The 25,499-nt window shown below is 43.6% G+C and overlaps 1 protein-coding gene across 1 annotated transcript in view; it reads left to right on the top strand.

Moving 5' to 3' along the window:
- vps13a (vacuolar protein sorting 13 homolog A) overlaps positions 1 to 25,499 on the top strand; it is a 381,735-nt gene that overhangs the window by 135,852 nt on the left and 220,384 nt on the right. Inside the window, 4 exon segments of the mRNA XM_084308048.1 lie at positions 1,053 to 1,167; positions 13,843 to 13,979; positions 19,453 to 19,585; positions 19,983 to 20,100. Coding sequence (XP_084164174.1) covers positions 1,053 to 1,167; positions 13,843 to 13,979; positions 19,453 to 19,585; positions 19,983 to 20,100 — 503 coding nt within the window.

The raw sequence follows: 25,499 nt of genomic DNA on the forward strand, positions 1-25,499 counted from the left end.
GTTAGTTAGCCAGCATCCAGCCAGGCAGAGGCGTTAGCTCTCAGAACGATTAGCCACGTTAGTTAGCCAGCATCCAGCCATGCAGAGACGTTAGCTCTCAGAACGATTAGCCACGTTAGTTAGCCAGCATCCAGCCAGGCAGAGACGTTAGCTCTCAGAACGATTAGCCACGTTAGTTAGCCAGCATCCAGCCATGCAGAGACGTTAGCTGAGCTCTCAGAACGATTAGCCACGTAGTTAGCCAGCATCCAGCCATGCAGAGACGTTAGCTCTCAGAACGATTAGCCACGTTAGTTAGCCAGCATCCAGCCATGCAGAGACGTTAGCTCTCAGAACGATTAGCCACGTTAGTTAGCCAGCATCCAGCCAGGCAGAGACGTTATCTCTCAGAACGATTAGCCACGTTAGTTAGCCTGCATCCAGCCAGGCAGAGACGTTAGCTGAGCTCTAAGAACGATTAGCCACGTTAGTTAGCCAGCATCCAGCCATGCAGAGACGTTAGCTCTCAGAACGATTAGCCACGTTAGTTAGCCAGCATCCAGCCATGCAGAGACGTTAGCTCTCAGAACGATTAGCCACGTTAGTTAGCCAGCATCCAGCCAGGCAGAGACGTTAGTTCTCAGAACGATTAGCCACGTAACCCTCTGCTGGCGCGTGCTGTGCACTACAATCAACTCTGTCTGTAATAGCAGTCTGTGACGTCACGGTATTGAGAATCATACCGGCGGGATCTCGAAATACCCTGGTATACCGTAATACCGTCATACCGCCCAAGCCTAGTACACTGTACAGTATTGTAACATTGTTTTATTGTATAGTATTTTATGTTTCTCTTTTATTACTTGTGTGATTGTATATCTGCTTCCACTACTGCACCTTGAGTTTGACACTGTAAATAGTAGTCAAATATAAATAACACACACTGTAAATAGTAGTAAAATATAAATAATATACACTGTAAATAATAGTCAAATATAAATAATATACATTGTAATAAAGGACATAAGTGACAACATGTCTGTGTATAAGCACCGTTTTGTGTATGTGTCTAGATAACAGTGAACAGCATGTCGGAGTTCTTCATGCTTCCTGATGACCTTCAGTTGGACGAGCTGACCAACGCCACGCTGATGAAGCTGGAGCAGTTCAGAGACCGTACCTCTACTGGTCAGACACACACGCACACATGCACACAGAGACATGCACACACACACACACACACACACACACACACACACAGCGTGGCCCGTGACATGTAGCCTCATCTACGTCACCATCTATCTTCATTAGTTAGTTGGTTGGTTGGTTGGTTGGTTGGTTGGTTGGTTGGTTAGTTGGTTAGTCAGTTAGTTAGATTAGATGGTGGCTGACAGAGTGATCAGTATTCAGGCTGCATGATTAGGGTGTTGTGAGTTTTATGTACGTGGACGTGTGATTAGGGTGTTGTGTTTTATCCATGTGGATGTGTGATTAGGGTGTTGTGTTTTATATGTATGTAAATGTAGGGCTGGGCGATAAAACGATAACGATAACTATCGCGATAAATTATTTCCTCGAAATAAACATGAAACGTGGTCGCAAAGTTTCGATATATCGATTTTCCAAGCTTGGATATGAGCACACGCACTAACAACCAATCAGTGAAGGAGATGGCCGACAGCGGAAGGAGACGTAGAGCTCAAGTAGCAAACGAGGCTGGCTAGGATAATTAGCTTGCACGGCACTATTTTATAGTTTACCTGCCTAGTTGGTGTGTGTTTTGAATTCTGAGGGTAACTGTTATAGTAGTGTGGGGTATACGGTGGACGTCGTTGCAATCTATTGGGGCGGAACAGAGTATTTTATGGTCATATTTAGTACATTGTCATGGAATACACCGCTTGGAAACGAGGCTGGCTAGGATAATTAGCTTGCACGGCGCTATTTTACAGTTTACCTGCCGAGTTGGTGTGTGTTTTGAATTCTGAGGGTAACTGTTATAGTAGTGTGGGGTGTTAACATGTAATCTCTTTGCATCTACTACTGGCAATACGGTAGTCTAGGTTGCCCTCTTGAGGCTGTGAAACGCATGCACAGTTAGTCTGTCGACCACGAGCTGGAGTTCTACTGTTCGTTAATGGCTCTGTAATGGTGTTATGCAAGTTGATTGAATAAACCAAGTGAACTGAAGATAAACGTCGTGTTTAGGGATGCCCCGATCACGTTTTTTGCCACCGATACCGATCACCGATCGTCGTGAGCCATATCGGCCGATACCGATCCGATACCGATCGTTTTTGATTAAAAGAAATTAAAATATATTTTATATAATTTTTTTTTTTATAAAATATATATATTATATAATTAGACTTGTACTTGTATTATCTGCGAGACATTGCCACCACGCAACAAGCTCTACTGTCTGTGTGTACTTTAGTAGCCTCCAGCTACGGCCAGGATTCTCCGGAGCTGCAGCTGGACCTATACTCGAGTAGTCTCGAGCTACGGCCAGGATTCTCCGGCGCTGCACCTGGACCTATTGGTATAACGTTACTTAACTGTGCTCAGCAAGCCCTCAGCTCGAATACGCATCGAATCAGTGTTATAAGACATTGATATCAGGAGCTATCTGTAGCTACTGCTAGCCGGATATATAACGTTAATACAATGCCTCAGTGAATTATTTAGTTCAATGGGACATTTCGTTTTGAACAGTGAACTAACTTGCGCTAACGCGAGCTAACAGGTATCATACACATCTCTACTATACTTGCTGGAGCGTTTGTTGATGTCAGGAGCTATCGGTAGCTGGCCGGCTAGATACCGTTCGGTTAGACAATGCCTCATCATGTATTAAACTAAAAGTGAATAGTTGACTGGGTCATTTTGTAACGGTAGCTAAGCTAACATTAGCTCAGGGAGACGCCGTCCTCCCGTGTCCCGTCTCACTAGAGTAGACCCGTGTTTACATGCGTGCGGGAGGGGCTGGAGGGATGAGCAGACACCGCAGCCCCCGGTGTCTGAGACAGAACTCAGCGACAGCGAGTGAGATCGGGTTTGACGATCGGCGAAAATAAAGCATTATCACCGATCACCGATCGCATATTTATACTGATTATCGGCCGATAACGATCGGTGGCCGATCGATCGGGGCATCCCTAGTCGTGTTTATTTATAGTAGACTAACATTGGAAGCAGAGGATGGTTAGCAGAAGATGGCTACTGCTAACTACAAAGTTCCACCGAAGTTCGACGAGTCTCGACCATACGAGTGTTGGAAAAATGAGATCGCCATTTGGAAGCTGGTTACTGAACTTGATAAGAAGAAACAAGCCCTCGCCGTTGTCCTGGGGCTGGAAGGAAGGGCAAGGGACATCGCTATGGAAATACCAGCTTTGGACTTGAACACCAACAATGGTATGGACATGCTGCTAGCAAAACTAGATGGCATATTTCTCAAAGAAGAGAGAGACCGCGCATACGATGCATACTCCTTTTTTGACTGTATCAAAAAGGAGAGCTCCATGTCCATGGCGGACTATGTGATTGACTTTGAACAGCGTTACAACCGAATGAAAAGGTACGACATGACTCTTCCTGACGCCGTGTTAGCTTTTAAACTTTTAGACACGGCTTGTCTAGACGAGAAAAACAGACAAATAGCGCTGACTGCGTGTACAGATTTAACGTTTGCTGCAATGAAGTCCGCGTTGAAGAGGATCTTTGGGGGGAGAGTGCACGGCGGCACATCAAACGGAATACACGTTAACGATGAAGCGTTATTCACGGAGCAACGCTCACAAGGAAGATTCAGACGTCCAACGACGCAGCAGTTTGGACAAGTTGGACAACAAAGGCAACAGTCACAGGGTACCAACCCACTGGATAGGTTCGGTAAGAGATCAAAATGCTATATGTCAGAGCACGTTCCATTGGGCTAAAGACTGTCCTCACAAGAGTAGTGAGCAAGTAAAGCTAACTGAAGATCGAACAAGGGTAGAGGAATGTGACATCACACTGCTTACTGCCGCACTGTCTGAGACAGAGGTATTCCTAACTGAGTCCTTAGGGACGGCTATCATTGACACTGCATGTACCCGCACAGTGTGTGGAGAAAAATGGTTGGACAGCTTCGTCGCTGATCTCAGTCAAAGTCAAGTGAACCAGATGGTAAAAAGTGAAACCCCAAGCTCCAGACCATTCCGGTTTGGAGATGGAAATAGTGCATTCTTCCAGAATACTGAAACTGCCTGCCAAAATAGGACTGACAAAATGTCGAGTGAAAACTGAAGTAGTCAAAGCTGATATCCCACTACTTCTGAGTAAGACATCACTTAAAAGGGCAGGAACCATCTTGGACATGGAGAATGATAGCGCTGTGATGTTTAAACAGAATATCCCTCTTGAACTCACCAGTTCAGGACACTACTGTATAGATATCAGAGACAAGGACACAGGAATGAACCAAATTGAGATTAAGGATGAGGTCCTTACAGTCACAGAAAACAGCCAGGATGAAGATGAGGTCCTTACAGTCACAGAAAATATGACCTCAAATGAGAAACACAAAGTTCTCCTGAAACTACACAAACAGTTTGGTCACGCCTCTGCAGAAAGACTACAGCGACTCCTTCGCAGTTCGGGAAATAAAGACAAAGATTGTGACACTATTTTACAACAAATAGTACAGGAATGTGACATATGCCAGAGGTACAGCAAGACCAAGCCGAAGCCTGCTGTGGGCTTGCCTCTGGCTTCAGAGTACAATGAAACAGTGGCAGTGGACCTGCACGAGTTGGAACCAAGTTTATGGTATCTCCACATCATTGACCAATTTACACGTTTCAGCGCTGGAAGCATTGTGAAAACAAAGAACTCCTCTGATAGTGAACTCTTTTCTTCATACATGGATCAGCGTCCACGGCCCGCCACGGAGACTTTACAGTGACAATGGAGGAGAATTCAACAATGCAGAGTTCCGTGACATGGCAGAGAACTTTAACATTGAGACAAAAACCACGGCAGGATACAGCCCCTGGAGCAATGGGCTACTGGAGAGACACAATCAGACCCTCACCGACATCATCCTGAAGGTCAGACGGGAAAATGGATGTGACTGGCAAACAGCCCTGGACTGGGCTCTCATGGCTAAGAACAGTATGCTCAATGTGCACGGCTACAGTCCTCATCAACTGGTGTTTGGCCAGAACCCCAACCTACCTTTTGTACTGGTTGATAAACCACCTGCGCTAGAAGGTACCACGATGAGTGCTAGAGTAGGAGAACACATTTCAGCTTTGCATGCCTCTAGAAAAGCATTTACTGAAGCAGAGTGCTCAGAAAGGATAAGACGAGCACTACGTAAGCAGCTCAGACCTACAGATGAGAAATATGAGATGGGTGACGAGGTGTATTACAAACGAGCTGAATGCACTGAGTGGAAAGGACCAGGGATAGTTATTGGTCAGGATGGGGCTGTTGTTTTTGTGAGGCATGGTGGTTGCCTAGTGAGAGTGCATCACTCTAGGCTTTCTAAGGTGAACACAAAGGTTAGTGAAGAGCACATGGTACAAACTGATGCTGACACAGAAGCAGGAAGTGAGCAAGGTATAAACAATGCAACTGGTAGTTTAGACAGTGAGCAAAATACAGAGAATGAACATGAACAACAAGAAGCCAGTACAAGTGAAGCGATCGATCCACCAAACACTTTGAGTGGTGTAACTCTAACTGAAATGGAGCATAGGCCTAATGCCCATAATAATCCTGCCCCTTCTGCAGGTGTGAGTTTAAAAACAGGACAGACGGTAACATATATGAACAGAGGTGACAACACTCTACTTAAAGCAAGAGTCTTAGGGAGATCAGGCAAGGCTACGGGGAAATATAAAACCTGGTATATCTAGACAATGATGGTAGTGATGGGCAAAAGGAATCAGTTGATATCTCACAGGTTGATAATCTCAACATTGAAACAGAAGACAGAGAAGCTGATGTACTTGTAACCAAAGACATCTCATTTGATGCAGCTAAACAGGAAGAAATAAAGAACTGGCACAATAATAATGTATTTGAGGAAGTTGAAGATGCAGGGCAGAAATTCATTTCCACCAGATGGGTTTGTAGTCTTAAAGACACTCCCAAGGGTATCGTGCCTAAAGCCCGACTGGTTGCCAGAGGTTTTGAAGAGCGGAATATTCAAGAGTTACCGAAAGATTCCCCCACATGTGCCACAGATTCACTTAGACTTATGTTATCAGTGATATGTCAAAACCAGTGGGAAGTCCATTCTATGGACATCAAATCTGCATTCTTGCAGGGTATTGAGCTATCCAGGGATATTTATATCCGCCCCCCTCTAGAGGCAGGATGTCAACATGTTGTATGGAAACTAAAGAAATGTGTATATGGTCTTGCAGATGCATCACTATATTGGTACAACAACGTGAAGGAGATCATGCTGAGTACTGGTGGTAGAGTGTCACAGGTGGATCCGGCAGTCTTTTACTGGTTGGATGAGCAATGTAAGGTCACTGGGGTGCTTGCATGTCATGTAGATGATTTTCTTTGGGCAGGCTCATCAAACTTTTCATCCAATGTGATCCCCCAACTGCAGTCTGCATTCAAGGTTGGGCGTGAGGAGCATGAAAAGTTCTCCTATGTAGGAATGGATTTTGTAACTGTTAAAGGTGAAGTTCAGGTACATCAACAAAGTTACATTGAGAACCTGGAGCCTATTCCCATACAAGCAAGTCGGGCCACACAGAGAAATGAACCCCTCAATGAAACTGAGAGAGAGCAGCTACGATCAAAAATAGGACAGATCCTATGGGTTGCTAAACAGACGAGACCTGATGTAATGTTTGATTCATGTTGTTTGGCTTCTAATATAAAAGGGGCAACAGTACAGTCTGTTCATGATGCTAATAAGATAATCCGTAAGATAAAGTCTGAAAAGGTGACACTCAGATTTCAACATCTGGGAAACAATGATGCTTTGAACTTGATAGTTTTCAGTGATGCTTCATTTGGAAACCTCCCAGACGGAGGTACACAGGGAGGTACTTTTATAACACTTATGGGAGAAAGAGGGAAGTTTTCCCCCCTCTGTTGGCATTCAAAGAAAATCAGACGTGTGGTTCGCAGTACACTTGCAGGGGAAACCCTTGCCATGTCAGATGGGGTAGACAATGCAATTTTTCTAGCCACACTATTTTCTGAGCTCACTACTGGAAATGCTGGACTGAATACACTCCCTGTAATCTGTGTGACCGATAATCACTCTCTGTTCGATGCGCTCAAGTCCACGAAACAAGTCACAGAAAAGAGACTCAGGTTGGAAATCAGTAGCATTAAGGAGCTCATTCAGAATAAGCGCATCAAGCAGGTGCGTTGGTCAGACACAAAATCTCAGCTCGCTGACTGTCTCACAAAAAAAGGAGCTTCGGCTCTTGTGCTCTTAAAAGCACTCGGTGAAGGACAATGGGATCTGGGTTAAAGTGTCTGTTTGAAATGGAACATTGAAAACATTTTTGGTTATGTATTTGTTTCTAAAATGTTTCCCTAATTTATGTTTACTACTCAGGGAATTTAAACATTTTTGTTTTAAGTCACTGTGTGATTGTTTTATGATTCATGCAAGGTAATGTTATTTTTGTTTTGTTTATTTCTTTAAAAAGATAGAATGAGATTGTTAACATGTAATCTCTTTGCATCTACTACTGGCAATACGGTAGTCTAGGTTGCCCTCTTGAGGCTGTGAAACGCATGCGCAGTTAGTCTGTGTCGACCACGAGCTGGAGTTCTACTGTTCGTTAATGGCTCTGTAATGGTGTTATGCAAGTTGATTGAATAAACCAAGTGAACTGAAGATAAACGTTGTGTTTATTTATAGTAGACTATACGGTGGACGTCGTTGCAATGTATTGGGGTGGAACAGAGTATTTTATGGTCATATTTAGTACATTGTCATGGAATACACCGCTTGGAAACGAGGCTGGCTAGGATAATTAGCTTGCACGGCGCTATTTTACAGTTTACCTGCCGAGTTGGTGTGTGTTTTGAATTCTGAGGGTAACTGTTATAGTAGTGTGGGGTATACGGTGGATGTCGTTGCAATGTATTGGGGCGGAACAGAGTATTTTAGGGTCATATTTAGTACATTGTCATGAGATACTCCGCTTGCTCTGGCTAACTGCTAACGTGCGCGGACTGATGACGACATCAACTCGACTCTCGAGACATTCGCAGCAGCAAAACAAGTCTATTAATAGCCCGTCCATCGGCGCCGGGCATAAGAAGTTAATTAAACTTGACAGACATTATATCGACGATAATTATCGATATCGAGTTATATGAAAATTATTTTATAATTTTATCGCGATAACGTTTTTGGCCATATCGCCCAGCCCTATTGGATGTCTGATTATGGTGTTGTGTGTTTTATGTATGTGGATGTCTGATTAGGGTGTTGTCTTTTTTATGCTTGTGGATGTCTGATTAGGGTGTTGTGTGTTTTATGTATGTGGATGTCTGATTAGGGTTTTGTGTTTTATCCATGTGGATGTCTGATTAGGTCTTTTTTATGCTTGTGGATGTGTGATTAGGGTTTTGTGTGTTTTATGTATGTGGATGTGTGATTAGGGTGTTGTGTGTTTTATGTATGTGGATGTGTGATTAGGGTGTTGTGTGTTTTATGTATGTGGATGTGTGATTAGGGTGTTGTGTGTTTTATGTATGTGGATGTGTGATTAGGGTGTTGTGTGTTTTATGTATGTGGATGTGTGATTCGGGTGTTGTGTGTTTTATGTAGGTGGATGTGTGATTATGGTGTTGTGTGTTTTATGTATGTGTGATTAGGGTGTTGTGTGTTTTATGTATGTGGATGTGTGATTAGGGTGTTGTGTGTTTTATGTATGTGGATGTGTGATTAGGGTGTTGTGTGTTTTATGTATGTGGATGTGTGATTAGGGTGTTGTGTGTTTTATGTATGTTGTAGCGGTGGTCAGCCCAATATAATCAAATATTAAAATGTTATAATTGTGCTTTGGGCACCAGACAGGTTAAACCTGTCAACAAATCAAATAAGCTAAATAAAGCTTATTGTCAATACCGGTTAGCTCTCAGTAACCTCCACTACAAAAAATTTGCTTGTGATAAGGTTTAAATAAGAGGCAGGCAAACAGTATTTAGTGAAATGATATATGCTGTATTCAATAATTAAGTGCAAACCAGATACATAAAACACAAGTTAAAAATGGCAATAAGTAAAACAAAAACAGACCAGATTGGGTGTGTGCTCAGTGAGTGTGTGTGTGTGGGTGGTAGCAGGCTGGGGTACTGGGGTAGGCTGGAGTGGTGACTGGGGAGAGCTTGGAGATTTGTAGGGGGAAGCTGGGAGAACAGGGACACTGGAGATCTTGAGTAAAGGTGGTCAAGTCCGGGATAGTTGGGGGTTTGAAGAGACAGTTCATGGAAGGGGTTAACTTGCCAGCACTGGTGTCCTCTCTTTACAGGTGATACTCTCTTTGATCGGCCACGTTGTGTGCCACAGGATACATGAGGAGTCTGTCACCGTTTCCTCCAAATCAACTTGTTCTTTGCCTTCTTAACTCACTGTTTCGTCTCTGTATTTCCCTTGCTCTCACTTCACTCCTCTCTCCTGCTCTGCATCCTTGCTCTGCATCCTTGCTCTGCTCCACTTGCTCTGCTCCACTTCTTCTGCTCCACTTCTTGCAATCAGCTCAGCTAAGTCCTATATGGCAATTAGACTGCCTGTCTTAAAGGGGCAGTGCCAATAGGCCACTCTGCTACAATGTGGATGTGTGATTAGGGTGTTGTGTTTATGTATGTGGATGTGTGATTAGGGTGTTGTGTGTTTTATGTATGTGGATGTGTGATTAGGGTGTTGTGTGATTAGGGTCTTGTGTGTTTTATGTATGTGGATGTGTGATTAGGGTGTTGTGTGTTTTATGTATTTGGATGTGTGATTATTAGGGTGTTGTGTGTTTTATGTATGTGGATGTGTGATTAGGGGTCTGTACTGTACTTATTTTCTCACACACCTATAGATGTCTTGCACACAGTGTTTATGTAGTCCTCTTTCTTCCAGCATGGCCGCCTGTAACCGTTGGTAACAACGTTCAAAAGTAAATGCCAAATGTTTTGTGCAGTGGTCTGAGTAGGTAAAACACCAGGGCCCTCATTTATCAATGGTGCGTACGCACAGATATGTGCGTAAACCGTGCGTACGATAATTTCTAAAGAAAGTGTGGGACGCCCAGCTTAGACCGTGCGTACATGGCGCCCAGCGGTAGAATAATAAGACTGCACCATGAGATGGACTTTCATGCATTAGTTTCAACACAGACGTGTTCTGTATGACCCGTAATTCATTATAGTTAATTGTAAAATAGCGACATTAGTGTAGTTATTGTCAACCCCTATAAATAGCATTTGGAATAGGTATTTCCGAATGAATTCAGCCTGGTTCATTATTATAGGAATACTTCTCGCGGTGTGCGCTCAGATTTTTACAGAGATATAGGGCAGTCTATTTGCCGAGAGAGAACATACCGCTACCCGAGACACATTCTCCTTGATTTGTACCGCAATTTGGGACCCAAATTGGAGCGTGGAACAAAACGCAGTGTTTGATGTCGTAATTTCCCTAACCCCCAACTACATACAATATCCATATCAATAATAACAGCAGGCTGAGGCCAAGAGAGGATTTTACGGCAGGTTACCCAACATCATCGGAGCAATAGACTGTACCCGTGTAGCTTTCAAAGCTCCACCAATAAACAAATCCAGTTCAGTGAACGGGATTCCACTCGGTCAATGTACAGATAATCTGCAATGCGCATTTTGGCTGATAATGTCGTTGCCGGCCGCCGGAGTCTCATTCAGGCCTAATTGTATTTAATTCAATTGTAATGTTATTAGTGGGGTATCTGTAATTAAAACATCACTTAAAATGCAGATCGGGATTATCCACTGAAGCCATAATGACTCCGACCAAAACCACAGGCTCAGGCGCGCACAATAGGCATTGTAGAGCGCAGAGTTGGCCTGCTGAAAGCAGCAATTCAGTCAAGAGGATCAGACAGCAGTTTTACCCTTTACCCCAAGTCTACCCTTGCAAGGTCTTAACACATTGGTCGCCAAAATAGCTTTTTAGCGTTATTGCCCGCCATGCGTTGACCGCCAACATCGCTGTACAGCGTTTTTGAGATCAATATTTAATTTTTTCGCTATGGCATTCATAATTCATCCACCCAACCCCCGATGCCCTAGCGGGACCCTAGATGGGACTGCAACGGCTCAATACCGCCGCCTGGTGGATGGTCGGGCGAGTTACACTCTCGCAAAAACCGGAAGTGTCATCGGTGCATCGAGGAAATTCCTCCGGCAGTCACATCTCGCTACGGGACTCCTGACAGACAATATTGTACATATGGATCGCTTTCTAAACTTAATAATCGATATGATTTGGGCGTTTATTGCGCCATACAAACCGGAAATGGACCTAGGCGATCGGCGTCGAATAATTGGGATCTTTCACCGCCAGTCTCATCGGCCCACGGTAAGAGAACAGTAACGTTATTTTCAACCCGATTGTTTATTCATTTCACTGCAAACCATCTGATCAATATATCACCCACACTACATAAAGCCGTTACTGATGATCAAGGAATTATAAACGACCCCCCCCCCTTTCCTCCACGCATGATGAAGCATAATGTATACCGATCATATACATTTGAATTTTTTAATATAGCGTGTATGGGAAAGAAACGCCAATCGATAATCTATCATGTGTTTGGGCCTATAACTAGCGTTTTTGGAATTACAGCAGAAAATATTAAAAACATACTTATATTCTCGAAGGTATTAACACACAACAATGTATGAATGAAAAAGTATAACGTTCCCACATCCTGAACGATAGATAATCGATGTTGAATGGGCCATAGTAATGTCAATATAGCAATACAATTTAAAAAGTTATAGCCTTGCAAAGAAGGTTAACATCTCCATAGGCTTTTAACACTTTGATCGCCAGGCTTAAATTCATAATTTACCATCCTCCGCCAGCCCTATTTAATATGGAGAAGTTCCCCTTCTTTGCAGGGCTATAACTTTTTTAATTCTATTGCTAAATTGACATTACTATGGCCCATTCAACGTCCTATATCTATTGTTCAGGGTGTAGCAACGTTATACTTTTTCATTCACATATTCATACTAAAATACGGTCTAAAGTATAAGTATGTTTTTATCGTTTTCTGCAGCTTTCTCCAGAACGTGATTTATAGCCCCAAATGCATTATATTGATGATCAAATACAGTTTGATAGGAATCTGCGCGAGATAAAAAATTTCAAATGGACGTGATTCTAGAAGTTACTACTGATCATCTGATGTTGACCGGATGGGGGGGGGGTCGTTTATAATTCCGTGGACAACGTTAGATGATTCATCTAGTGTGGGTGATATGATCATCAGAGCAGTTTATATGGAACACATTAAAAAAAACGCTGAATCTCACCGTAGCTTCCTCGGGCTGTTGGGCGATGAGCGTGGAGCAGAGATATTCCTATTATGGGATGTAGAAATATGCGATCCATTTCCAGGTTGTATAATAGTATATACGTCCAAATCATGTTGTTTATCGAGTTATTGGTAACGGATTGCTATCCGTTGTGTCTAGCTCGAGTCCTGGTACTATTACCGAGTGATCGGACCGAATTGAAATGAGCACCAGCTTCCATTTCCTGTTTCCGCTTTGGGCGATCTGCCGATCGGCCACCAGATGGCGCTCTTGAACCGTTGGAGAGTTGAGAGGGGATCAACAGTATATCTCAAGTGTCCGGGGGAGAAATATGATTTCGATCACAGATTTTTTAAATATTGATATCAAAGACGTGGTACGGCGTCTTTGGCAGAATGAGCATGGCGAGGAAAGACGTGGTACGGCGGTTTTGGCGACCATAGTGTTAACGGTGGCAGAGAGAGGGGTATAAGATGGGCACAACCCCCGGCGGTCAATGTGTTAATCTAACTTGAAAAAAACAACGAAAAAAGGCATTTTATTTGCAGTATATGGAAAACGCAAGCGAAAAATAGTGGTTACGAGTTTGTATTCTCCATTGGGTTGCACATACAGTGTGCTTCAGCGACTCGTTCATTTCAGTCATTACAGTGCTTAATGTCGGGTCAGCTTGTCATTTATTTCTGTCAATGTGCTGGTTCTGTAGCAGGACTGGGTCAGTCAACATCCTTGGCACCGAAGATAGTCTACACGCTCCCTCCTCCTCAGCTAGACCTCTGTGATCAATCTCGCTCTGTGAAGTTTCTCATAGTTCGCTCGGCTTAGTCCATTATTTCACATCCCATCATTACCATATATGGATAATCATGCACGAGCATAGACGGTAAGAACAATGGTATTTACGGAGTGTGCGTACAACCTGTGCACGCACGGTTGATAAATCCCAATTTTTCTGTGCGTAGAGACATTCTAAGTTCCGTGCGAAAATAGAACACTTTCTACGCATTATTGATAAATGAGGGCCCAGGCTATTATTGTTCTGTCGCAACTCTCCAACCTCTTTACACCATCCAACCTCTTTATACCATCCAACTTCTTTATACCATCCAACCTCTTTATACCATCCAACCTCTTTACACCATCCAACCTCTTTACACCATCTAGTAATAAAACATATGCAGCAAATGCTGTTTTGCACATAGCAGGGCGTGGTCTCGTCTAACATGGAGGTAAAATGGGCAAGGCCTCTATCTCTTGGTGAAATTGTGAAACATTCCCTGGTTAGAACCTTGCTGTTGTGTGTTCTAGGTCTGATGTATGTGATCGAGACCCAGAAGGTTCTGGATCTGAACGTGAACCTGATGGCTTCCTACGTCATCGTTCCTCAGACAGGCTTCTATGACGCCACGCAGAACATCATGCTGCTGGACCTCGGACACTTCAAGGTAGGAGAGGGAACCTCGCGTGGGTTGAGTCTATAGACCTCTAGACTGACGGATAAGACTGGGTTTATAAACATGTAGACTGAGAGATCAAACTGAGTTTATAAACATGTAGACTGAGATCAGACTGAAACATGTAGACTGTATAGTATTGGTGTTGTTCTCAGACTGTGTACAGGGCCCTGTTCCTCGTACCTGGCTAACTGAGTTAGCCGGATAATTTTCAGGATAGCTTGACTTAAGCCAGACCTTTCCGTTCCCCGACTTGCGATTGTCTAAATCACCATGGCAACATATCAAAAAGTTTTAACCTGCTCCAGAGCAGGGTTTAGTTCAGTTAGCTCGATAACCTGCATGGCCACACCCTCGCAAAGAAATGCCAGCTCCCTTCCTGAAATAATCTCAGTCTAGATCCCATTCTGAATTATGTTTTTGTGCTTCGTTCTTCTAGAGGGGGCTTTTGAAATGTAAAATAATATACCTTAAATGCTGATAATGAATCATATTCAGCCTATAGATTTACTTTGTCCTAAATTATGCACGTCATAGTTATATGGATACAGCGTTGCGTCGTGACACACAATGGGCCTCATGCATGAAGCGATATAAGAACAGATTTCGTTCTTAACTACCTGGGATTCAGCAATGTTTTCTTATTGTTGCTTTTTTCTCAAGCAAGAACCAATTATAAGAGTGGTCGAGAGCACTCTTACCGAAATAAGAAACTCTTACCCAAAATAAAAAAGCATACCATTGGTTAATTGCTCCCAAATACGACTTTAAAAATACAGAACTTTTCAATAATAATAATTATTATTATTATAACTTATTGCGTGCGGTCTGTCTGAAATGGATTATATATTACTGTTAGAACAGTTATGCTCTGGCCGCCCAGGCCATTGATTGATTGAAGATTTTATTAACAGATTGCAGAATGGGTACAATACAGTACAGCTCAATACACACAATTGTTAAGGGGATGCAGACCAGAGAAAGACTTTCGTCTTGTTTACATCAGGGTCCCCCATTTTCAATTCATAATGACATTTATGACATACACAACATACAGATATACAGATATATATCTTGACATTTATGACATGACATACAGATATGCAGTACTATATACGTAGCATAGAACGCATATTTAGAGATCGTCTATATCAGTGGTTCCCAAACTTCTGTAGATTGTTATCAAGAACATTTGCGGACCACCTCGTATGCAAACAGTAAAACATAAATAAATAAACAACTGACTTAAACCCAGTAATACATGAGACCCTCTTCTTGGACCAAGTAAGGTTTAGTCGATAATCCAATGTACGGCTACCCCCACCCCGCCTACCCATCCCCCCCCACCCCACCCCACCCACCCAACCACCTCCAATGCACAGTTCCCCACACCGCACCCCACCTACCCAACCCCCCCCCCCCCCCCACCTCCTCCAATGTACAGTTTCTTCGTCAAATGTATATACTATCTTTTTTTTTTACTCTTTTTGTATCACAAACAGTACTGTATTTGTAAATCTGGTATGTCATAAATGTATAGATGTAGCAGTACTGTCTATATCTGTATGTCATGTATGTCATATGTTATGATTAATTGAAAATGGGGAACCCTGATGTAAACAAGACGAAAGTCTTTCTCTGGTATGCATCCCCTTAACAATTGTGTGTATTGAGCTGTACTGTATTGTACCCATTCTGCAATCTGTTAATAAGATTTTCAATCAATCAATCAAGACCCGCGTCGCGGGCACTGCATTCCGTTCTCAGAATGGATTTGACTTGAGAGAGATCATCAGCAGGCTATATATGCGGAGATATTCAGACTCTAGATCTATTTGCAGAGCCAGATGAGATGAGGCAACCTGTGCGATTGGCTCTTGACAACGCACAGTCGTTCAGTATATTGACAAAGCCTACAGTACTTTGCTGGAACGATTTATTTTGCACGTACTGTATACAGTACGTGTGTATGCGCGCACTGCGGGAGGTGGCCAGAAGCGCGCAACTAGCTAACTATATTACTACTATATTAATATAGTCTATTCCATTATATAGCTATAGGTGCTGTATGATTGATTGATTGATTGATTGATTGAAAACTTTATTAACAGATTGCAGAATGGGTACAATACAGTACAGCTCAATACACACAATTGTTAAGGGGATGCAGACCAGAGAAAGACTTTCGTCTTGTTTACATCAGGGTCCCCCATTTTCAATTCATCAGGATGACAATACATTTGATTCCTATCTAATTTTGATCCATCGCAAAGCGCTCCAGCGCTTGAATACGGCCAGGGGATCCGCTCTATACAATGCAGACCCACGGCTCTCGTATTATAATGAGCCCGCGAGGCGTGTCTCTGTATGCAAATGCCTTACGCAAGAGAGCGCATCCAGTTTAGAATGAGTGGAATTCACCATTCAAATCTCCTGGGTACGCACAGATTTGGACTTTAACACTTTGAGTGCCACGCTGGGTTTTCCTTTTTACCCCCTTGATGCCACCCACTTCAATGTTAACGTTAATATCGCCTAATCTATGTTTTAAATTATGGCTATGTGTCTAATCTGCCCGTCGCTTATCAAAGACTATTTTCCAGTCAGTGCTGTCAAGGCAGATTGGTTTTTTATCGCTTCATTTCCGTTGCAGAGCATTTAGAAAAGCACTCGTTTTGAGATAAATAACAGTTCATTCTGGACCATTCTATGAAAATCGTCTTTTACTGGAATATTCCACAACGTTGATATTCGTCTGCCTATTTATGAATCGTTTTCAAATAAACGCTAGATGATCAATATTATACGTGCACGCAAGCACATTCGGGCCGCGCACGGATAATCGCCGCGTTGATTTCCTCTTGGACTTTTACAGTGAAACCGAAAGAGCCCATTTCACAAAACAGCTTATAACTTCATCAAAATTAGTCTGATTATCCTAACACTGATAACATAGATTCCTTACCTGACATCAGATGGTATCCAACTGGTATATTCCAATTCCTGATCACCATTCGAAAAAATCGATAAGTGTATAGATCCACCGTGTGTACAGTGCAGTACATGATTCCGCGCGTCTCAGAGGCTCCAGAATGAACTGTGGTAACCCCGGCTGGATCAGTGGACTGGAAAATGTGGAGTACCGTATTTTTTCCCCCATTCATTTTCATTGAGTCCATTCCAAAATCCCTTATGTCATCTGGGAGACGATAGGGGGCGCTTTTTTCCACATATGATCGCCGGCGGTGCTCGGGTATACTCGGGTAGGCTCGCGTGATGCAATATGATTTCAGATCGCTAAAAAAATAAATAAAAATCTGAGAAATCTCGTGAGTGGCTTTCAACCACATATTAATAAACCCGAGATATCTCGTGTGTGGCAGTTAAAGTGTTAAGAACGGCTTGATGAATGTGGCGGTGGCTTTTCTTATTGTTCTCTTAACAGACAGGTAAGCAAGAATATAAGAAAAATAATAAGAGTAAAACCCTAAAACCCTGTTCAGAGCGATAGAGAACAGCAGAGTGGGGACTGGGAAGGAGGGGGGGGGGGAGCATTCTCCCTTCTGTGTGTGTGCATTTGAAAAGATATGAAGTCAGACGAGTATATTATATTGATAGTAAATGTACTGAGGGTGGACAGATAATGTTGATATTTAAACATAAAAAATACAATACATAATAAATGTATGCATGATCATCATGCAACATAAAACAATTGCAGGAACGGTTTGGGAGAGGAAGGGGTTTTAGGTTGCGTGTTCCAAAAAAAATTACTTTTTTAGTTTAATTTAGTAATTAGTTTAAAGCTCAATATATCAAAACGTGGCACTTTATAGTGAACAGGAAGTCTATTTGTATTAAAAACAATAAATAGTTTTTCATTTAAATGTCTGGAAGAGCTCAAATATTTTTTTTCAAATTATATTTTCGTTACCTTTTTTGAGTTGATCTAAATGTTACTGATTGTGTTAAACGGGCTTATGATATCATCTCATCGTATCGTTGTCCAAAGAATCGATATCGTATCGTGATGAAACTGGTGATTCCCACCCCTAGTAGAGTCCATACACCCAACACCAAATCCCATAATTCCTTACACGTAACGTGTCTGGCTGTGTGACGTCAACTTGTCAGCATGAAAATGACAGCCAAACATGGCACTGCAACTAAATAACACAAATACAATAGGCACATTTGTGACTGTTACAAATATAACACGTTTTATACTTGTGCTACAAGATTTTGGCCTGTGCTACAAAACTATCAACCTCTGTAGAACCAGTGCTATGTGCAAAAAAAGTTAACGTACAGCCCTGCCGCTGGGATATTTTTAATGAATGAAACCTATCGGGCGTTTGGCTCTGATTAGTTTCATATTCTTCGCTGTTGATGTATTTGCTTAACGGAGCGCCCGGATTGTGTTTCATTCAAGCATAAATTGAAGCGTCTTTATGTGTGGACTGTGGATATTAATTACGAGGAATCTGAATCTGTGGATTGTTGAATTGTATCACTGTCACTCGCACGTTATTGTGATATTGTAACTGGGATTAAAATGTCTGATTAGATGCGCTGTTTGACGGATTTGAGAAATTGAATGAGCCTTTGACGTTTTGATGAATTAATTTGAGAAAATGCATTTATCTGTTCAAGCACTGTTATCTGATGGTGAACATGAGGTGTCACTGGTATAAACCAAAGGTTAATCAATTCAATGCATGTATGGATGACGTCCGAAACAGATTAAAACCTGATTAATAGTGAAACTGTATAGCCTCCAAGCCTCTCTGACACGTTATTTCGGGGGTCGCGCGTTGAAAACTTTGGGAACCATGTATTTATATATAAAGTACATGATACCTAAGCCGAGCGCATACAGTACAGATCCTTATTTTGTATCAATTAGATACTCTTTGGGCTTGTTTGTATCTACTTATTCTGAAAGAGTTATTATAATTATAACTAATTATTTTCGCTAGCAAGATCTCATTCGATTATTCATTCCATTAAGCCTACTGCCAGCAGGCACATTTAAAGAAATATAATCTGATTGATTGGAGTAATGAGGGACTTAAAATGTGCCTATAGATTATGCATTTAACTTGTCTGCGAGGCTGTTGAGCCGTACTGTATTGTACCCATTCTGCAATCTGTTAATAAAGTTTTAAATCAATCAATCAATGCCGTTAGAAAATCAGGATTTCTGCGATCGACACCTGCTGTCTTTTCAGGTGAGGCAGCCACACGCAATTATCCTGAGTATCAAGTCTGGTTCGAATTAACAAGACTGAATCAGCGTTCGAGGAACAGGGAAAGCCTGGATTGAAACATCGGGTTAATTGAATCTGGATAATGGGACTTTTGGTCGACTTAGTTGAACCAGGTACAGGGAATAGGGCCCAGCTATAGTACTGGTGTTGTTCTCAGACTGTGTACAGCTATAGTACTGGTGTTGTTCTTCCAGATGTCGAGCCAGGACAGGAAGGACCTGCCTCAGCTGTCTGTGGGTCACAGCACCATAGAGGACATAATGTCCAGAGCCTATGACAGCTTTGACATCCAGCTCACCAGTCTACAGCTCCTCTACAGCAAACCAGGTACGACCACACACACACACACACACACACACACACACACACACACACACACACACACACACACACACACACACACACACACACACACACACACACACACACACACACACACACAGAACAAACAGAACAAACAGATAATACATACATAGGCAGTAGGCCTACTTAGGAAGATATTGATTTATTTATATATCATCCCTAGTGTCACACGCCACACCATCCACCACTACAAGTAAACTCTCAACCAGTGGGAAACACTATAGACTTTTAGACTAGACTTTTTAAACCATTTCCAACTGGTTACATGAAACATTTATTTTTGTGTTTCTGTGTGTGTGTGCATGTGCATGTATGTGTGTGCGTGTGTTGTGTGTGTGTGTGTTGTGCACGTGTGTATCAGATGGAGACTGGAAGAAGGCCCGTAAGCTGAAAGAGTCATCTCTCCACATCCTGGAACCAGTGGATCTGAGGGTGGTGTTCAGCAGAGCCATGGTCGTCACAGATTCACGCATGGCCAAGTAAGACTGTGTGTGTGTGTGTGTGACTGTGTGTCTTTTGTATCACAAAATAAACAAATTATTCTGTTAGAGGAAAAAGTGATCACAGCGGAACGTTAAATAAAAAACACTAGATTGAACCTCTATACTCCGTTATGTGCCTCTCTCTATACCCCGCTATGCGCCTCTCTATACTCCGCTATGTGCCTCTCTCTATACTCCGTTATGTGCCTCTCTCTATACTCCGTTATGTGCCTCTCTATACCCCGTTATGTGCCTCTCTCTATACTCCGCTATGTGCCTCTCTCTATACCCCGTTATGTGCCTCTCTCTATACTCCACTATGCGCCTCTCTCTATACTCCGTTATGCGCCTCTCTCTATACTCCGTTATGCGCCTCTCTCTATACTCCACTATGTGCCTCTCTCTATACTCCGTTATCTGCCTCTCTCTATACCCCGTTATGTGCCTCTCTCTATACTCCACTATCTGCCTCTCTCTATACTCCGTTATGTGCCTCTCTCTATACTCCGTTATGTGCCTCTCTCTATACTCCGCTATGTGCCTCTCTCTATACTCCACTATCTGCCTCTCTCTATACTCCGTTATGTGCCTCTCTCTATACTCCGTTATGTGCCTCTCTCTATACTCCACTATCTGCCTCTCTCTATACTCCGTTATGTGCCTCTCTATACTCCGCTATGTGCCTCTCTCTATACTCCGCTATGTGCCTCTCTCTATACTCCGCTATGTGCCTCTCTCTATACTCCACTATCTGCCTCTCTCTATACTCCGTTATGTGCCTCTCTATACTCCGCTATGTGCCTCTCTCTATACTCCGCTATGTGCCTCTCTCTATACTCCGTTATGTGCCTCTCTCTATACTCCGTTATGTGCCTCTCTCTATACCCCGTTATGCGCCTCTCTCTATACTCCGTTATGTGCCTCTCTCTATACCCCGTTATGTGCCTCTCTCTATACTCCACTATGTGCCTCTCTCTATACTCCGTTATGTGCCTCTCTCTATACTCCGTTATGTGCCTCTCTCTATACTCCGTTATGTGCCTCTCTCTATACTCCGTTATGTGCCTCTCTCTATACTCCGTTATGTGCCTCTCTCTATACTCCGTTATGTGCCTCTCTCTATACTCCGCTATGTGCCTCTCTCTATACTCCGTTATGTGCCTCTCTCTATACTCCGCTATGTGCCTCTCTCTATACTCCGTTATGTGCCTCTCTCTATACTCCGCTATGTGCCTCTCTCTATACTCCGCTATGTGCCTCTCTCTATACTCCGCTATGTGCCTCTCTCTATACTCCGCTATGTGCCTCTCTCTATACTCCACTATCTGCCTCTCTCTATACTCCGCTATGTGCCTCTCTCTATACTCCGCTATGTGCCTCTCTATACTCCGTTATGTGCCTCTCTCTATACCCCGTTATGTGCCTCTCTCTATACTCCACTATGTGCCTCTCTCTATACTCCGTTATGTGCCTCTCTCTATACTCCGTTATGTGCCTCTCTCTATACTCCGTTATGTGCCTCTCTCTATACTCCGCTATGCGCCTCTCTCTATACTCCGTTATGCGCCTCTCTCTATACTCCACTATGTGCCTCTCTCTATACTCCGTTATGTGCCTCTCTCTATACTCCGTTATGTGCCTCTCTCTATACTCCACTATGTGCCTCTCTCTATACTCCGTTATGTGCCTCTCTCTATACTCCGTTATGTGCCTCTCTCTATACTCCGTTATGTGCCTCTCTCTATACCCCGTTATGTGCCTCTCTATACCCCGTTATGTGCCTCTCTCTATACCCCGTTATGTGCCTCTCTATACCCCGTTATGTGCCTCTCTCTATACTCCGTTATGTGCCTCTCTCTATACTCCGTTATGGGCCTCTCTCTATACTCCGTTATGTGCCTCTCTCTATACTCCGTTATGTGCCTCTCTCTATACTCCGTTATGTGCCTCTCTCTATACTCCGTTATGGGCCTCTCTCTATACCCCGTTATGTGCCTCTCTCTATACTCCATTATCTGCCTCTCTCTATACTCCCTTATGTGCCTCTCTCTATACTCCACTATCTGCCTCTCTATATACTCCGTTATGTGCCTCTCTCTATACTCCGTTATGTGCCTCTCTCTATACTCCGTTATGTGCCTCTCTCTATACTCCGTTATGTGCCTCTCTCTATACTCCGCTATGTGCCTCTCTCTATACCCCGTTATGTGCCTCTCTCTATACCCCGTTATGTGCCTCTCTCTATACTCCGTTATGTGCCTCTCTCTATACCCCGCTATGTGCCTCTCTCTATACTCCGCTATGCGCCTCTCTCTATACTCCGTTATGTGCCTCTCTCTATACTCCGTTATGTGCCTCTCTCTATACTCCGCTATGTGCCTCTCTCTATACTCCGTTATGTGCCTCTCTCTATACCCCGCTATGTGCCTCTCTCTATACCCCGTTATGTGCCTCTCTCTATACTCCGCTATGTGCCTCTCTCTATACTCCGTTATGTGCCTCTCTCTATACTCCGTTATGTGCCTCTCTCTATACTCCCTTATGTGCCTCTCTCTATACTCCGCTATGCGCCTCTCTCTATACTCCCTTATGTGCCTCTCTCTATACCCCGTTATGTGCCTCTCTCTATACTCCGTTATGTGCCTCTCTCTATACTCCGTTATGTGCCTCTCTATACTCCGTTATGTGCCTCTCTCTATACTCCGTTATGGGCCTCTCTCTATACCCCGTTATGTGCCTCTCTCTATACTCCATTATCTGCCTCTCTCTATACTCCGTTATGTGCCTCTCTATACTCCGTTATGTGCCTCTCTATACTCCGTTATGTGCCTCTCTATACTCCGTTATGTGCCTCTCTCTATACTCCCTTATGTGCCTCTCTCTATACTCCACTATCTGCCTCTCTCTATACTCCGTTATGTGCCTCTCTATACTCCGTTATGTGCCTCTCTCTATACTCCGCTATGTGCCTCTCTCTATACTCCCTTATGTGCCTCTCTCTATACTCCCTTATGTGCCTCTCTCTATACCCCGTTATGTGCCTCTCTCTATACCCCGTTATGTGCCTCTCTCTATACTCCGTTATGTGCCTCTCTCTATACTCCGTTATGTGCCTCTCTCTATACTCCGTTATGTGCCTCTCTCTATACCCCGCTATGTGCCTCTCTCTATACCCCGTTATGTGCCTCTCTCTATACTCCGTTATGTGCCTCTCTCTATACTCCGTTATGTGCCTCTCTCTATACCCCGCTATGTGCCTCTCTCTATACTCCGTTATGTGCCTCTCTCTATACTCCGTTATGTGCCTCTCTCTATACTCCGTTATGTGCCTCTCTCTATACCCCGCTATGTGCCTCTCTCTATACTCCCTTATGTGCCTCTCTCTATACTCCGCTATGTGCCTCTCTCTATACTCCGCTATGTGCCTCTCTCTATACCCCGTTATGTGCCTCTCTATACTCCGTTATGTGCCTCTCTCTATACCCCGCTATGTGCCTCTCTCTATACCCCGTTATGTGCCTCTCTCTATACTCCGCTATGTGCCTCTCTATATACTCCGCTATGCGCCTCTCTCTATACTCCGTTATGTGCCTCTCTCTATACTCCGTTATGTGCCTCTCTCTATACTCCGTTATGCGCCTCTCTCTATACTCCGTTATGTGCCTCTCTCTATACCCCGTTATGTGCCTCTCTCTATACTCCGTTATGCGCCTCTCTCTATACTCCGCTATGTGCCTCTCTCTATACTCCGCTATGTGCCTCTCTCTATACTCCGTTATGTGCCTCTCTCTATACCCCGCTATGGGCCTCTCTCTATACCCCGCTATGTGCCTCTCTCTATACTCCGCTATGTGCCTCTCTCTATACTCCACTATGTGCCTCTCTCTATACTCCGTTATGTGCCTCTCTCTATACTCCGTTATGCGCCTCTCTCTATACTCCGCTATGTGCCTCTCTCTATACTCCGCTATGTGCCTCTCTCTATACTCCGTTATGTGCCTCTCTCTATACTCCGCTATGCGCCTCTCTCTATACTCCGTTATGTGCCTCTCTCTATACTCCGCTATGCGCCTCTCTCTATACTCCGCTATGTGCCTCTCTATACTCCGTTATGTGCCTCTCTCTATACTCCGTTATGTGCCTCTCTCTATACTCCGCTATGTGCCTCTCTCTATACTCCGCTATGTGCCTCTCTATACTCCGTTATGTGCCTCTCTCTATACTCCGTTATGTGCCTCTCTCTATACTCCGTTATCTGCCTCTCTCTATACTCCGTTATGTGCCTCTCTATACCCCGCTATGCGCCTCTCTCTATACTCCGTTATGTGCCTCTCTCTATACTCCGCTATGCGCCTCTCTCTATACTCCGCTATGTGCCTCTCTATACTCCGTTATGTGCCTCTCTCTATACTCCGTTATGTGCCTCTCTCTATACTCCGCTATGTGCCTCTCTCTATACTCCGCTATGTGCCTCTCTCTATACTCCGCTATGTGCCTCTCTCTATACCCCGTTATGTGCCTCTCTATATACTCCGCTATGTGCCTCTCTCTATACTCCGTTATGCGCCTCTCTATACTCCGTTATGTGCCTCTCTCTATACTCCGTTATGTGCCTCTCTCTATACTCCGTTATGTGCCTCTCTCTATACCCCGCTATGTGCCTCTCTCTATACTCCGTTATGTGCCTCTCTCTATACTCCGTTATGTGCCTCTCTCTATACCCCGCTATGTGCCTCTCTCTATACTCCGTTATGTGCCTCTCTCTATACTCCCTTATGTGCCTCTCTCTATACCCCGCTATGTGCCTCTCTCTATACTCCGTTATGTGCCTCTCTCTATACTCCCTTATGTGCCTCTCTCTATACCCCGCTATGTGCCTCTCTCTATACTCCGTTATGTGCCTCTCTCTATACTCCCTTATGTGCCTCTCTCTATACTCCGTTATGTGCCTCTCTATATACTCCGCTATGTGCCTCTCTCTATACTCCGTTATGCGCCTCTCTCTATACTCCGTTATGTGCCTCTCTCTATACTCCGTTATGTGCCTCTCTCTATACTCCGTTATGTGCCTCTCTCTATACCCCGTTATGTGCCTCTCTCTATACTCCGTTATGTGCCTCTCTCTATACTCCGTTATGTGCCTCTCTCTATACTCCCTTATGTGCCTCTCTCTATACTCCGTTATGCGCCTCTCTCTATACTCCGTTATGTGCCTCTCTCTATACTCCGTTATGTGCCTCTCTCTATACCCCGTTATGTGCCTCTCTCTATACCCCGTTATGTGCCTCTCTCTATACCCCGTTATGTGCCTCTCTCTATACCCCGTTATGCGCCTCTCTCTATACCCCGTTATGCGCCTCTCTCTATACCCCGTTATGCGCCTCTCTCTATACTCC

This window comes from Notolepis coatsorum (assembly GCF_963971535.1).
Source record: "Notolepis coatsorum genome assembly, chromosome: 1".
NCBI lineage: Eukaryota > Metazoa > Chordata > Actinopteri > Aulopiformes > Paralepididae > Notolepis > Notolepis coatsorum.